Source organism: Oncorhynchus nerka, linkage group LG21 (genome assembly GCF_034236695.1).
Source record: "Oncorhynchus nerka isolate Pitt River linkage group LG21, Oner_Uvic_2.0, whole genome shotgun sequence".
NCBI lineage: Eukaryota > Metazoa > Chordata > Actinopteri > Salmoniformes > Salmonidae > Oncorhynchus > Oncorhynchus nerka.
This window is the reverse complement of record NC_088416.1, coordinates 9508813-9524145: the sequence shown is the minus strand read 5'-3', so window position 1 is coordinate 9524145 and position 15333 is coordinate 9508813. Positions and strand designations below refer to the sequence as shown.

At 48.5% G+C, this 15333-nt stretch overlaps 1 protein-coding gene and 1 pseudogene across 1 annotated transcript; one reads left to right on the top strand and one right to left on the bottom strand.

Moving 5' to 3' along the window:
- The window catches only part of LOC115103817 (mucin-2-like), a 40082-nt pseudogene extending 36749 nt beyond the window's left edge, over nucleotides 1-3333 (top strand).
- Nucleotides 3334-11271: 7938 nt separating this feature from the next.
- LOC115103816 (zinc finger protein 467-like) lies at nucleotides 11272-14358 on the bottom strand. Its single transcript, XM_065006139.1, is given in 4 exon segments — nucleotides 11272-12015; nucleotides 12017-12373; nucleotides 14053-14088; nucleotides 14090-14358. Coding segments are annotated over 4 exon segments (1095 nt in total). The 5' UTR covers nucleotides 14228-14358; the 3' UTR covers nucleotides 11272-11451.
- Nucleotides 14359-15333: the final 975 nt, after the last annotated feature.

Here is a 15333-nt window from a genome sequence, read left to right as displayed (position 1 = left end):
GTACCATGAATGAAACCCACTTGATTCTATTTGTATTGGTCTTGTGAGCATCACCTGTATGCATCTCAAAATTAACTTGAAGGTACCATTTTTAGTTGAAGAGATAAGCATGTTTTAAATGATTTGGTCTCTGTTACAGATGTCAGCAGACCAGCAACCACTACCGCAGCCAGAAAGCCGGTAACATCCACCACTACCAAAATGACCAAACCTGACCCCCCTAAAGCGACTGCAGCCTCCAGACCCGAGCCCGCCTCCAAAAGGCCCCATCCCACCAAGGCGGCAGACACCAAGCCAGCCCGCCCTACATCACAGGACCCCAAGCCCCTGCCCACACGTAAAGCCCCTCCCACCACACGGCCCCCTGCCACACGACAGCCCCAGGGTAAGGCCTCCCCCAGCAACAAGCCCGTGGGCAGCACCGCCCCCCAGTCGGTCAAACGAGCCTCTAAACCAACCCAGTCTGTCCTGCCCTTCACTGCTAGACCTGGAGCTCCCAAGTCTGCAGCAGCAGTGGCTGCCACAGCAGCAGCAGTGGCTGCCACAGCAGCAGCTGCCGTGGCAACAGTCGCCATGACAGCCACAGCAGAGCCAGAAGTGGCAGCTTCAGAAGTCCCAGGACCAGTGTCTGCATCTTTGCCAGCAGTGGCCCTAGAGTCCAGAGAAGAGGTTTCAGTCCCAACTCCTCGGGATACTACTTCTCCACCACAGAGCCCACTCAGGCTGGCTCCTGCTCCACCACAGGATTCACTAGTCACTGTTGCCCAGGAGGAGAGGTCTGAACGACCAGAGGCTGTCCCAGCAGCCCCGCCACAGCCAGCACCAGACCAGACCTTACACCAGGACATCCCCGCCGCAGTGGCTAGGGCTACACCCAGCCCTCTGGATTCCTCAGAGAAAGCCCAGCTCAACATGGATGAAGAAGAAGAGGACGAGGAGAGGGAGGGCAGCCAGCGGGTGTCTGTGTCAGAAATGAGCGGCTCCCAGCCCACGGAAGAGTCCAGGCCGGGCTCAGCCGGCCCTGCGGGTTCAGGGTGGCGTGCAGGCGGCGCCCTGCTATCGGAGCTGGACTCTGAGGTGAGCTGCAGCCAGCAGGGGGCGTCGGAGCTGAGCGCCCCGGGCGTCTTGGAGGGCACAGAGAGTATGGATGACCTAGGAGACGCCAGTCTGAAGGGTGCCATCGACATGGAGGGCATGTCTGCCTCGGCCGGCTCGCCTGACTTCGAGAAGGTGCCCGACATCCCGACCAATGATTTTGATGACTACGATGAAGACGGAGACCGGGTGTGCGACATGGAGGTGGGTTCGGAACGGGCGGATGACCCGAGAAGAGCGAGGCGTGACGAGGATGAGGATGACGATGTGGAGATGGCCAGTGAAGGGGTGACTGAGAGTGGGCTGGAGAGCTACGGGAATGCAGACGAGGATGACTTTGCAGAGGATGAGAGACTGGACAACCTGAACCAAGCCCTGCCTGCCCTGGCCGCCCAGTGGGACCAACCCAACCCCAACTCCTTTTGTGACCCCTGGGCCCAGCCGCACCCCCAGGCTGCCTCAGCCTCCCCCCTGCAGACCCCTACCAGCCCCTCAGACCCCTGGCAGGCTGATATGGAGACACCCACCCAGTACTCCACTCAACCCTGGCTGCAGCTGGCTGCCACACCATTTGTTCCAGCCCTGCATGAGCCCTCACACCAGCCTGCCCCTGCATCTCCACTTGAGAAAGAGACCCTAGCCCCATTGCACTCCCTGTCCCCCATAGCTGCCTCCGGCCGCGGCATGTCACACTCCAGCACCCTAAGCGCTACGGAGCTAGCTGTCCACAGCAACAGCGAGACCAGCACCAGCACCCCAGAGGAGCTCTGTGACTACAACAGCAGCTCCGGGGTGGAGTCCCGCTCTGAGGGGGAAGCTCCACACCCTGCCTGCCGCCCTGGCCCCTGTGCGCTCCCTCCAGCCTGAATTGGAGGACCAGGACCTGGGCATCCACCTGGAGAGAGAGGACGGGGAGGTGGCAGAGACCCTGCCAGCCAACGAGGTCCCAGGGGACCCCGCCACAGCACCCACGTCCAACCCCTCGTCCTCCTCCACCACGGAGGATGAGGCCAGCGACACGGAGGGCGAGGCCCAGCTGGATGAGCTGGGCCAGGGCATCCACAACGCCACCTTCGACCACAAGCCCGGCGCCCAGCGCTGCCTGTCTGCCCTGGAGGAAGGGGAGGAGACCAGTGGAGGCGCAGAAGAGGGCGGCGACACCCCCCAGTCTGCCAACTCGACGGCATCCTACGCCTATGACATGACGGCGTCCAACTCCAGTAACCACTCCACTGCTGAGAGCTGCGCCAAGAGCCCCGGCATCTTCTCCCTGGAGGAGCTGCCTGAGGAGGCCAAGGACCCGTCACTCATCCAGGAGCTGACCCTGCCACCGCCCCAGCAACAGGCTGCCTCGGCAGACTCCCTTCTAGTCTCCAACCCAGAGGAGCAGCAGTACATGTTGTGTGGGACGCTTGAGACAGAGCTAGGGGACACGGGGGATCTGAAACCCCTGGACCCAGCGCTGTTCGTGGCCCCCCAGCAGCCCGGGGAGGGCCCCCGTGTCACCCAACCGCCCTACTACTCCACTGTCTGTGAAAACACTGAGAACTCTCTCACAGGTAACGTATAGTCCCCCCCCTACTTCCCTACATACCCGGTAACACACCTTTTACCCACCCCTCCCCAAAGCCCTCTGCTGTTTTAGTCATCATCGTTTTGTCCCCAACCTCCCAACTGGGGTGGATATGATCAAAATGTTCATTTTAAAAAAACTAGCAAAAATAGGTAAGGGAAGAAATAAAGACTTTAAATACAGCAGTGCCACTTCCCTCGTATGATATTACCTTATGAGTATATGGCTTAAAACTCCTGTATGTGCAATAGCTACAACTATTACTATTAGAATGTGTTTTTCTTTTCTTTTTAATGAACAGATCTGAAACATGAACTGGCATGGTTTGATTTGCATTGACTGGGCTGTTGTGACGCAGCTCTTAAGAAAAACCAAGAAGAAACATAACATAACAAAAGCAAATGTGGAATGAAATGTTCAACTTTGTGTATTTAACCGGTTTACTTTTTACTGAACAAGAAAATGCTGATGAATGTTGATTGTATTGTCTTGCCGGTTTTCCATCACGAAGAAACAGACATCTGTCCTCCACCTTCCCTAAGCACTCCCCCTTTCCTTCTGCACATTAAGGTTTGACTGCCCCTCCCCCCCTCTTTCTTACATTTGTCCTTTTTGGAGTATTTACCATTACTAAGCTTTAAATAAAGATGAGATATTTAACGTGACTCCTCTCTCCCGGACAGTTTTATTCAAGTGGGGATTGGGGAGTTGGATGGCACATATTGTATCGCATATGTTAAGCCCTATAACATGCGAGTCGAGGTTGTGTCAACCTTATGTGGGGGAGACCATGACATACCTGTGGGGCCATGTGGATTCAAAAGTCTCCCAGCAAGGAAGCATTCATACCTACATACCTATAAACATACACTCCTCTACTCTCACCATCCCAGAATAGGGCTCAACGGAGACATTATGGAGTATGGTCTATCAAACTCCCACCCCCTCTCAGCTGCTCCTCTTCCGCACTGTGACCCCCCCCCCCATATGTAAGACCTGGTGGAGTGACCCTTCCTTGCCCCGCTGGATTCCTCCATCGCCAAACGAACTGAGAAACGACGTCGAGAAGGTTCGCCATCATCCGAACCAGAAGAGCATCCCACCAGTGTTTATTTTCCTCTAGTAATGTGTGTTTTGCCTTTTTTATGTTTCCGTTCTGCCTGTCCTCTACATTGTTTGAGGTCTCTCTGTTATATCTGCAAGTGCATGTCCACCGCGCACCATTTTTAACTGCACTGTTAAACTACTTTACCTTTGGGACGCCTTGTTTGCATGTCACTGACTGACACTCATTGGCTTTGGTTTGGTTTGAGGGCATGGTCCGAAATGGCACCCTGTTCCCTAAATAATGCCCTGGTCACAAGTAGTGTACTATTATATAGGCGACATGGTGGCATTTCAGACGCAGTCCAGTTCACATGAGGTGGTGCTGCTGTCTATATACTGATGCATGGTGAACGGTCTTGTCTTGCATGTTTCACTTACTCACCAGCTCCCGACGGGGACTGAAGGAAACTGTTGGTTGCTCACAAGCGTTTCTTTTAATTTCACAAGACTATCGTTGGTAGTTACTGCATATACGGGAAGTTGGGCTGCTTTATTGCACACCAAAAAATAAATTTAGCGGCATATTTTGTTTTGGGAAGTCACATTTTGAAAAGGTTCATGAAAATGGTTTGCGAAATTTGCTCTCTGCTTCCCCAGCCAGTGGCCCGCTCCTCCCACCTCCCCTGCTCCTCCCGCTCCTCCCACCTCTCCCGCTCCTCCCACCTTTCCCGCTCCTCCCACCTCTCCCGCTCCTCCCACCTCTCCCGCTCCTCCCACCTTTCCCGCTCTTCCCACCTCTCCCGCTCCTCCCACCTCTCCCACCTCTCCCGCTCCTCCCACCTTTCCCGCTCCTCCCACCTCTCCCGCTCCTCCCACCTCTCCCGCTCCTCCCACCTTTCCCGCTCCTCCACCTCTCCCGCTCCTCCCACCTTTCCCGCTCCTCCCACCTTTCCCGCTCCCGCTCCTCCCACCTTTCCCGCTCCTCCCACCTTTCCCGCTCCTCCCACCTCTCCCGCTCCTCCCACCTCTCCCGCTCCTCCCACCTCTCCCGCTCCTCCCACCTCTCCCGCTCCTCTCCTGCTCCTCCCACCTCTCCCGCTCCTCCCACCTTTCCCGCTCCTCCCACCTCCCCTGCTCCTCCCACCTTTCCCGCTCCTCCCACCTTTCCCCGCTCCCTCCCGCTCCTCCCACCTCTCCCTGCTGTCGTCATGTCTCCTGTTCTCCCGGAGCTTCGCTTCACCCCTGTCCCCACCTCTCCCGCTCCTCCCACCTCTCCCTGCTGTCATCATGTCTCCTGTTCTCCCGGAGTTTCACTTCACCCCTGTCCCCACCTCTCCCACCTCTCCTGCTCCTCCCACCTCTCCTGCTCCTCCCACCTCTCCCGCTCCTCCCACCTCCCCTGCTCCTCCCACCTTTCCCGCTCCTCTCCCGCTCCTCCCACCTCTCCCGCTCCTCCCACCTCTCCCTGCTGTCGCCATGTCTCCTGTTCTCCCAGAGCTTCACTTCACCCCTGTCCCCACCTCTCCCTGCTGTCCCCACTTCTCTTTTTAACACGCTTTGCTTTTCAGGCTGTCAATGTTGCACACTTTGCCCGCGATATCATGTGAGTGAGGAGGTAGTTCCTGGGTTCAGTAGTCATATGTTGACACACGTAGGCTATCCTAAACCATTAGGCCCGGCTACAATTGTCAATTTAGCATTCAAACAGCCCCGGTGCCAGAAATGTATGAAAAACTGCCAAAATAATGGAAACACTTGAGTGAATGAGGATTGCGAAGTATATTAAAGCAGGTGCTTACACACAGGTGTGGTTCCGGAGTTAATTAAACAATTTAACATCCCACCATGCTTAGGCCATGTATAAATAATGAGTTGGCCATTATTTTGGCTACCATGGCTATGCCCCCATAGGGCACGAGTTGTCACTGAATGGTTTGATGAGCATGAAAATGTCAACCATATGCCATGGCCGTCTCAGTCACCAAGATCTCAACCCTGTTGGAACACCATATGGGCGATTTCTGGGGCAGCGCCTGTGATTTTCCACTGCCTTCACCGAAAATGTAATTTCTCATGGAAGAATGGTGTCGCATTCCTCCCATAGAGTTCCAGACACTTGTAGAATCTATGCCAAGGTGCATTGAAGCTGTTCTGGCTCGTGGTGCCCCAACACCCTATTTAGACATTGGCATTTCCTTTTATTTTGGCAGTTACCCGTACACTATAATAGTTGTAAGTTGCCTGTGATGACACACAATACATCACTTTTCAAGCCACAAACACGCAAATTACAATCTCTCGACGCTAGATATTTAATGTGTAGATCACCAGAACACTACATCACTCAGTCTTAAACTCCTCTCACTAACGTCTCCTTGGTAGACTACAATACCCACAGTCTCTGTTCTCTGCTCTCACCCACACTGCACTGCTCCCTCTCATTTGTCTGTCTCTCTAACGCACGCTTCCCACTGGGTGTGATCTCCACTTTTTCCCCCCCAGGGCTCAACGTGCTCCCCCAGCCACACTGCCGCCGCGACCACCACCCCAACCCCCACTGTGACCTCTTGACCCCACCCAGGCTGACCTGTGCTGACCTGCCCCCCCGGAGCCCTCGCCTGCAGGCCAGCCCCCAGCTCCGCAGACTGGAACAGCACCAGCAACAACTACTAGAACTGCAGCAACGCAGAGAACAGCAGGGAAAACCCAAAGAAGAAGAGGCGATGAAGAAGGAGATGAAGACAAAAGAGGCGGCGCAGCAGGAGGAGAAGCTGAGGAGGGAGGAGGTGGAGCAGAGGCAGCAGATCATGCGGTGGCAGCAGGAGCTGGAGGAGCAGGCACAGCAGACGTCACCGCAACAACAGCCCCAGAAAGGTCAGGCAACAGTGCTGCTTTCGCCTTCCTCTGGTCTCCATACCATTTATGAAGCCCTGGAGAGTGATGAAGAGGGGAAGCAAATTGAGGTTAACGTCCAGCTCGAACAATGCGAAGAAGAAGCCCCGCTGGAGAACGAGGTTGACAGTAACAGTGACCGTCGAGAGGTGTTGGATGAGGACGGAGCTGATAGCAAATCCACCTCCACTCTCAGTCCCTCTCCAGACTCCCCCGAGCAGGAAGAGTCCCGGGACGCCTCCCCAGAATGCCCTCCTCCCCTGGACCTGGACTGGGGGAAGAAAGTTGACATTGTCCAGCAGCTGATCAACCAGACCCTGCTGCTGACGGGCGATGGCTGCTCCTCCCTGCTCCTGCTGCCCGGAGGCACCTTGAGCCCCCTGGAGGCCAGCTTGTGGCCCAAACTGCTGCCCCCCCTTACCCCTCCCTCAGCCACGGTCACGTCGGTCAGCAGCTTCTCCCCGGAGGCCCCTGGCCAGTCCCCCCAGGGTGAGTGGACAGTGGTGGAGCTGGAGACACACCACTGAGGGATGTAGAGACGTGTGTCTCACCATTAATGGTTGCACACACTGTTGTAACCACCTCTTTTACCTTTCCTTGCCATTCATCACTACAAATACAACACTACTGTTTGATACACTGAACTAACACCACTGTATTTTCAAACATGATACCTTTCGATTGGGGGGCAAAGGACACTTGACACCACGGTTATATCAATCACAGACTGACTCGCACTGTAATTTTACACCTCTCTCTCTCATGCTAAAACTATGTTAGGTTACATACCAGCAGTCCCAGAGGGCTACTGCCTTGATTAGACTGGTTGACTGAAGCTTCTGGGCCAGCTATTTGGGTAGAATAGTGACTACTTGTTAGCCATTGTCAATTTTACTGAAGCTAAAACTACTGGATTTTAACATTTATTTAACTAGGCAAGTAAGTTAAGAACTAATTCTTATTTAGGACCACTGGGTTAACTGCCTTGTTCAGGGGCAGAACGACAGATTTTTACCTTGTCAGCTCAGGGATTCGATCTTGCAACCTTTCGGTTACTAGTCCAATGCTCTAACCACTAGGCTACCTGCCGCCCCAGGTAGCCTCACACACACGCAATATGTTTTGATGTGGTGGGTGGGGGGGTCCTAGGTGGTTCAGTTCACACTGAAGATGTTGAACTACTGACTTGGTTTATGATTATTGGTCTGAATTACTGATGACAAACTGCACTTGACTAGACCAGTATCCTATAATGATCACTCAATGCCTGCTTAGCTTTGTGCTTCAAAACGGTTTGATTTACTCTAGAGCAGCAAATCATAGAAATAGAATCCCTAGAACAGTCACAGGATCCCCATTCCAATTGCCGAGGGCCTTTATCCTTTCTAGGGATACTATTTCTATGGGCCAAGTTCCTGCGTTTCTCTGTCAAACCAGAGGCCTTCCACCAGCTGAGGTAAAACACTGGTTGGCCGTATCTGTTAGAGTAAGGTTATTTATCGACTCTATGATGAATTCCACCATTTCAGGGTGGTATTTCACTAAGCAGGATCTATTTTGTGATACAACTTTGTGAAATACACCTGGGTGCTAATGAAATGAGGGACTGTTTCTGTTGCATGCTACTGCTGACTCCGATGAAGGCCACCGGAAATATTGGTTTGTCTTTTTTTCAGAAGCACTCACGTTTTTGTTCTGAAGACTTGGCCCCATATCCTGGGTGGTTTTTCTCATGTTTGGGCTCGTTTCTGTGGTTACGGATGATGACATAATGGGGGTGGGAGTGGTCATGACATTGAAATGAGGTAATGGAGAAATGAATAGGTAATTGAAGAGGGTCAGAGTGTAAGGAAACACAGAGTCTCTGAGTAGATTTCTCTGGGGATATAACCGGTTCTTCTGTGAGGCTGCTGGGTCCTAGCCTGATCTGTTTGTGCTGACCATCTGCCCAACTCCTATGGTAGTTTGGTGTGATGAAGACCATGGGCGTTGGGCAGATGGTCAGCACCAACAGATTGCCAAGACGACACAAACCGATTTGGGACCAGTCATGGGTTTTGCTGGTTAATATTGGGGTTAGTCATGAACTATATTTGAAGGATGGGTGGTACAGAGTTAACCTTGTGGATGTGTATATGTATTTGTGTGTTTCTGGGTGGAAAGGTACTGCATGTGAAGAAAACAATTTGCATTACCTCAGTGGATTGTGAATATAGTAAATGAGTATGTCCATCAAGCCTATAATATGGATTCATAGAGCGTTTGAAAATGGATTTATTGCGCCATGTACCTTCAGTTTGAAACCTGATCTGACATGAGTCAAACACTGGCTTTACTATTAGGGTACTTGTGTTCAAATGGGAACTTGCATTAAGCCTCACTGAAGTTGATTTTCTAACAGGAGTGTCATCTATTTAGCAGAAACACAGATTTTGTCATTGTGGTTGAACTTTGAGCCTTAAGGAAGAGAGTCCACTGTGTGGGGCAACGATCCTGGATGGACAGAAACGGGTGGTTGGGATGAAGTGAACGCCGAGACACACTCCTTCATATACCATAGGGATGGACTCGACTGTTGATACAACCACACTGCTGTGAGGCCAGGGCTAGTAGATACTATATGTATCTGGAAATCAAACCCTTTTCCACCGTAGGCACAGCAAGCAAGGGCCCTTTTTTATATAAATGGTAGCTAGATTCTCCCGTGTCTTTTTCAAGCCGTTTTTCCATGTGTAGCCAAAGTGGCTGCCATTTTCTAAGACAGTTTGGTACATTCCGATTTGAGGGCTCTGCCACTTCTACTCCAAGATCCCAAAGCGACACGCACAAGGCTTCGGTCAAAGCTGGACTTTATCTCTTGTTTTTAAACATCTCCTCACTGTAGTGTTTTGTGTATTGTTAGTGTATAGTATTACCGAAAGGGGAGTCTCACACCATTTATTGCAATGAAGTGAACCCACTGGATGTTTATTTTGTACTGTAGAGAATATTTTGAAGTACGGTAGATGAGAGGTGACCTTTATTTATAGATTTGAAGCAGATCTTGTTTTAGAGAATGAAGGTTAATGGTTGTAGATGTAATGGTTTATTTAAATTCCAAGATGTGACCTTTGAACTTCCATCGGTACTACACTTGTAGACCTTTTTTTTTTTCTTGTTTGAATGATGTTTTGCCTGCATTTCTTGAAGATCTTCTCAATAGTTATCAGGGGATATGAAGTGACGAGAGCGTGTTCAGTGCTTCCATGAACACGCGTTGGTACATTTCTGTATTTTATGGAACTGCTCAAACCATCTACAAACATTCCCGTCTAGCTGGTGTAGAAATTACACTGTAGTAAATGACAATATCACGCAAGTTACAGAACTATCACGCCCAATGGAGCATGTCTGGGAATCACTAGTACTGAAAGGTGTGGACTCTTCCCCTATTTTTGTGAAGTTCTGTCATTTTATTTTAAAATGAAGGGAAACCCCCTTCTAATTAATGTCTATTCTCGATTAAATGAGGTTGGCATTTTGACGTTGTGGAGTTCAAATTACGGCAGCTTGTTTAAATACGTAATAATTCCTTGAGGTTGTGTGACTTTGTGTGAACGGCTAATGTGTTTTGTCAATATTTCAATGCTTTTTATTTCGAGAAAATAAAATAGATTTTCTTTTGCCATTTTGTTCTTTTGTTATTAACACTTCCAACTCCTGACCTATTTAAAATGGTGGCCTGCTGCCCTCCCATAGCAAGTTAAAAAAAATCTGCTTTCCTTTCCAAATACCTACCTTGGGGCTAGATTCAATTCATAGCGCAGAAGATCTGCGGAGACTGCATTCATGGTCAATGCTGCATATGTCCGCTTAATCGGAACAGATTGAATTATAGTTATGGTCTGTTACTTTGCTTAGATTTACAGTCAATAAATGGCAAGAGGGGGATAATGCTTTAAAAAATATATAGAATGTTAACTGACTTGCCTAGTTAAAAGGTTAACATTCTAATGTACAATGACTACATACCCCAGCCAAAACCAGACTACGCTGGGCAAATTGTGCGACGCCCTATGGGACTCCCAATCATAGCTGGATGTGATAGTCTGAATTCGACCCAGGGACTGTAGTGATGCCTCATGCACTGAAATACAGTGTCTTAGACCGCTGCGCCACTCAGGAGCCCAGAATGTCTTCAGTAGTCTTGCTTGCCAGACAGTCATATATGGGGATAGGTTTGAGAGGTTTTTCCCTGGGCTACAGGATAATGTTCCACCATGCTGAATCCTCAATGTGCAGAGACAAAAACACATGTTCTGTTCTCCCTTCCTTTCTTTTACAAACATCTAAACACAATTTAGCGTAGACTTGTGCTATGTTTGGTGATTTTAGTGGTTGAAGAGGAACTGACAAATGGGGGTATGTCCACAGTCCTGTGCCATAAAGGTCCAGACATTGCCCGTAGACATACAGGTCTAGGATCAGTTAACCCTCCACTGGCTCCACAAATCCTACTCATAACCATCAGGGGAAACACATCTGCCCATAGATTGAATCTATAGATTGAAAAATTCTGACGAGTGCAAGGACAGTTTCTTGGATTATTCTGGAGACGTTCTAAAACAAATTAACAAAGTGTTTTCTAGAGACTTTGAACAGCAGACCATGAGTTTACGCTACTGTTGGATCAAATCAAACTTTATTTACATAGAACGTTTAGCAAAAATAAATTCATGACATCTATCTGAAACCCACAGAATGAATGATCGAGTTGCTTTTCTAAAGAGTGTTTTCCATCTGACAAGATGCCTTCGTCCTAATTAATTAATTTGTTTCTTTGTAAACTTTCTTTCCTGTGTAAGTCAGTATGTGCAAGTCCGTATATGTTCAGTTAGGTTCCCCTTCCGATTGAAGCTTTTCCCACAGCTAAATGGTTTCTCTCCTGTGTGAGTCAGTATGTGCCTCATTAGGTCCCCCTTCTGAATGATGCTTTTCCCACAATCACCACAGCCAAATGGTTTCTCTCCTGTGTGAATCCTCATATGTCTGGACAGATGTCCTTTGAGTTTGAAGGTCTTTCCACAAAAGGGGCAGGTGCAGGGTCTCTCCACGTGACAGAGTCTGACATGGGCCTTCAATTTACAGGTGGAGTTGTAGAGTTTTTGGCAGAGGTGGCATTCGCTGGGTATCTTCTTGGCGAGAGTCACATGCTCCTGCAGGTCAGCTTTCAGAGCAAACGTTTCACCACAGTCACAGCAGCGGAGAGCTTTTCTAGACATGGTGCCGGGTTTGCAACAGTGTTCCCCCATTGATAGGTTGGGATTCAATGGTGGACTGGGATGGAATGGTGACAGCAGCCTAAGTCCTACTGGGTCACTGCTTACAGCTGAGCTGTGGCTGTAGGAATCGTTTTGATTATCTGGGGGGGTCACAGGGAATGTCGAGACCCTTTAGGTGGGTAAAAGTGACAAAATGTGGGAGATCCACTGGTTTAAAGGCACTCTCTCTGTTCTCCACCGTCTGGGTTTGGGGAAGAGTAAAGGACTGAAGTGGGTTTTCCGGATCACATTTACTTTTCACACAAAGAGGGAATTTGAACACACTATCAGCCTCCTGCCATTGAAGCTGCTCTTCCTCCTGACAGGTCCAGAGTTCCTCCTGTTCCTCTTTAATCTGTTTGGGTTCTCGGTCCTCCTGCTGCAGACTGGTTCTCCTCTCCTGCTCACAGTGCTGCTGCTCAGGGGGAACCTCCTCTTCAGTGACAACGAGATAACTGAAGGGACTCTGGAGGGAAGGTGAAGAGGAGCAGAGATGATCTGTACCACATAAATAAAAATGACACTTCATCTCTATGTATATACAGTACCAGTCAAAAGTTTACACACCTCATTCCAGGGTTTTTATTTTTACTATTTTCTACATTGTAGAATAATAGTGAAGACATCAAAACTATAAAATAACACTTATTGAATCATGTTACCAAAAAAAAGTATTAAACAAATCAAAATATATAAGCCTTGACAGCTTTGCACACTCTTGGCATTCTCTCAACCAGCTTCATGAGGTAGTCACTTGGAATGCATTTCAATTAGATGTGCCTTGTTAAAAGTTAATTGTGGAATTTCTTTCCTTCTTAATGTGTTTGTGACAAGGTAGGGGTGGTATCCAGAATATAACCCTATTTGGTAAAAGACCAAGTCCATATTATGGCAACAGCTCAAATAAGCAAAGAGAAACGACAGTCCATCATTACTTTATGACATGAAGGTCAGTCAATATGGAACATTTCAAGAACTTTGAAAGTTTCTTCAAGTGCCATGATGAAACTGGCTCTCGTGAGGAACGCCACAGGAAAAGAAGACCCAGAGTTACCTCTGCTGCAGAGGATCAGTTCATTAGAGTTACCAGCCTCAGAAATTACAGCCCAAATAAATGCTTCAGAGTTCAAGTAACAGACATATCTTAACGTCAACTGTTCAGAGCAGACTGCGTGAATCAGGCCTTCATGGTCAAATTGCTTCAAAGAAACCACTAAAGGATATCAGTAAGAAGAAGAGACTTGCTTTAGCCAAGAAACATGAGCAATGGACATTAAACCGGTGGAAATCTGTCCTTTGGTCTTATGAGTCCAAATTTGAGACTTTTGGTTCCAACCGCCGTGTCTTTGTGAGACGCATAGTAGGTGAACGGATGATCTCTGCATGTGTGGGATTTATTTAGAATTCAGGGCACACTTAACCAGCATGGCTACCACAGCATTCTACGGCGATATGCCATGCCATCTGGTTTGCGCTTAGTGGGACTATCATTTGTTTTTCAGCAGGACAATAACCCAACACCCCTCCAGGCTGTGTAAGGGCAATTTGACCAAGAAGGAGAGTGATGGAGTGCTGCATCAGATTACCTGCCCTCCACAATCACCCGACCTCAACCCAATTGAGATGGTTTGGGATGAGTTGGACCGCAGATTAAAGGAAAAGCAGCCAACAAGTGCTCAGCATGTGGGAACTCCTTCGTGACTGTTGGAAAAGCATTCCAGGTGAAGCTGGTTGAGAGAATGCCTAGAGTGTGCAAAGCTGTCATCAAAGCAAAGGGTGGCAACTTTGAAGAATCTCAAATATAAAATAAATGTTGATTTGTTTAACACTTTTTTGGTTACTACATGATTCCATGTGTTATTTCATCATTTTGATGTCTTCACTATTATTCTACAATGTAGAATATAGTAAAATAAAGAAACCCCTTGAATGAGTAGGTGTGTTCAAACTTTTGACTGGTACTGTGTATACATAGATAAACATGCCTGAGTGCGCATACCTATATTCTATTTCATTAGGATTTTTGTGAAACTTTTTCATTTATGCACGGTAAATTGTTATATATATTGAATGGTTTATCACGGTTAGCCTAAACAACGTATCTATTCATCAAGAATAAGTGCAGCTAGATATTTGTAGATCTACATGCGAACCTTTTCTAAATAGGTTTATGTCCGGTGTTTATCTGCAGCAGTCTCCGTAGATTATCATTCTCCTCCTGGTACTCGACTACCGTTTTCTCAAATGCCCCGAAAATCTCCACAGCAGCCGCTGTTAAACGCTCATTTAAGAACACTTGCAACATCTGTAATGTAGACATTTTCAGTCGACTGCAAGGTGGGTATTAAGCAAGTATGGCCAAATATACTGGACATTAACCCCTTCTGTCTGTGGTATGGCTTCGTCCACGAAGAAAAATGGTGACAAAACAAACCCTCTCCCAGTTTTACGTCCGTATTGTCTTCTTCTGTTTCTATCAGTCAGTGGTGAGCCCGTAAACAGATCACACCACCCCCATGTGGATGGATGCTTACAAGAGAATATAATGTTTCTAAACCAGCCAGGTCACCTGTGATTACAAGTCAGTATTCGACATCAACCCATGTCTGAGGACGTCGGGAGGTGACGTGGAAACCGACCACTACGGGCAACAGTGAACGCTGTTACCTTCAAGTCGGTTTCGGTTTTGCTAGGGTGTTGTGAATTGGGATGGCAGATGGGCGTAAGCAACTGCCTCTGGTGCCAATGGTTGCATTAACAAAAATCTCAAAAACAATTTAGATGGATTCCAAAATGCAATTTTTGGCACCAGTGGCAAATTCTTAGGTAACATTTTCTGCTTCTGGTGCCAATGGTTGCATGTTCAAATCCAGCAAAGTTGTTTTTGAGATTTGCATTTGAAGTCTATCCCAAACCTTAACCCTTACCTTAAATAATTCAGAGCTAATGCCTAACCTTAACCCTTACCTTAACCCTTACCTTAAACAATTCAGAGCTAATGCCCAACCTTAACTCTTACCTTAAACAATTCAGAGCTAATGCCTAACCTTAACCCTAACTGTAAAAATTCAGAATTCATGTCTACGCTTAACCTACTATGACATTTGGAACAACTTCAAAATTTGACATTTGAGAAGATGAACATCTAATTCTGAAGTGAGACTAAGAACTTGCTGTTCTAAACACTTCTGCTGCTAAAGCCACTTTCTACCACTCTAAATTCCAAGCATCTGCCTCTAACCCTAGGAAGCTCTTTGCCACCTTCTCCTCCCTCTTGAATCCTCCTCCCCCTCCCCCCCCCTCCTCCCTCTCTGCAGATGACTTCGTCAACCATTTTGAAAAGAAGGTCGACGACATCCGATCCTCGTTTGCTAAGTCAAACGACACCGCTGGTTCTGCTCACACTGCCCTACCCTGTGCTCTGAC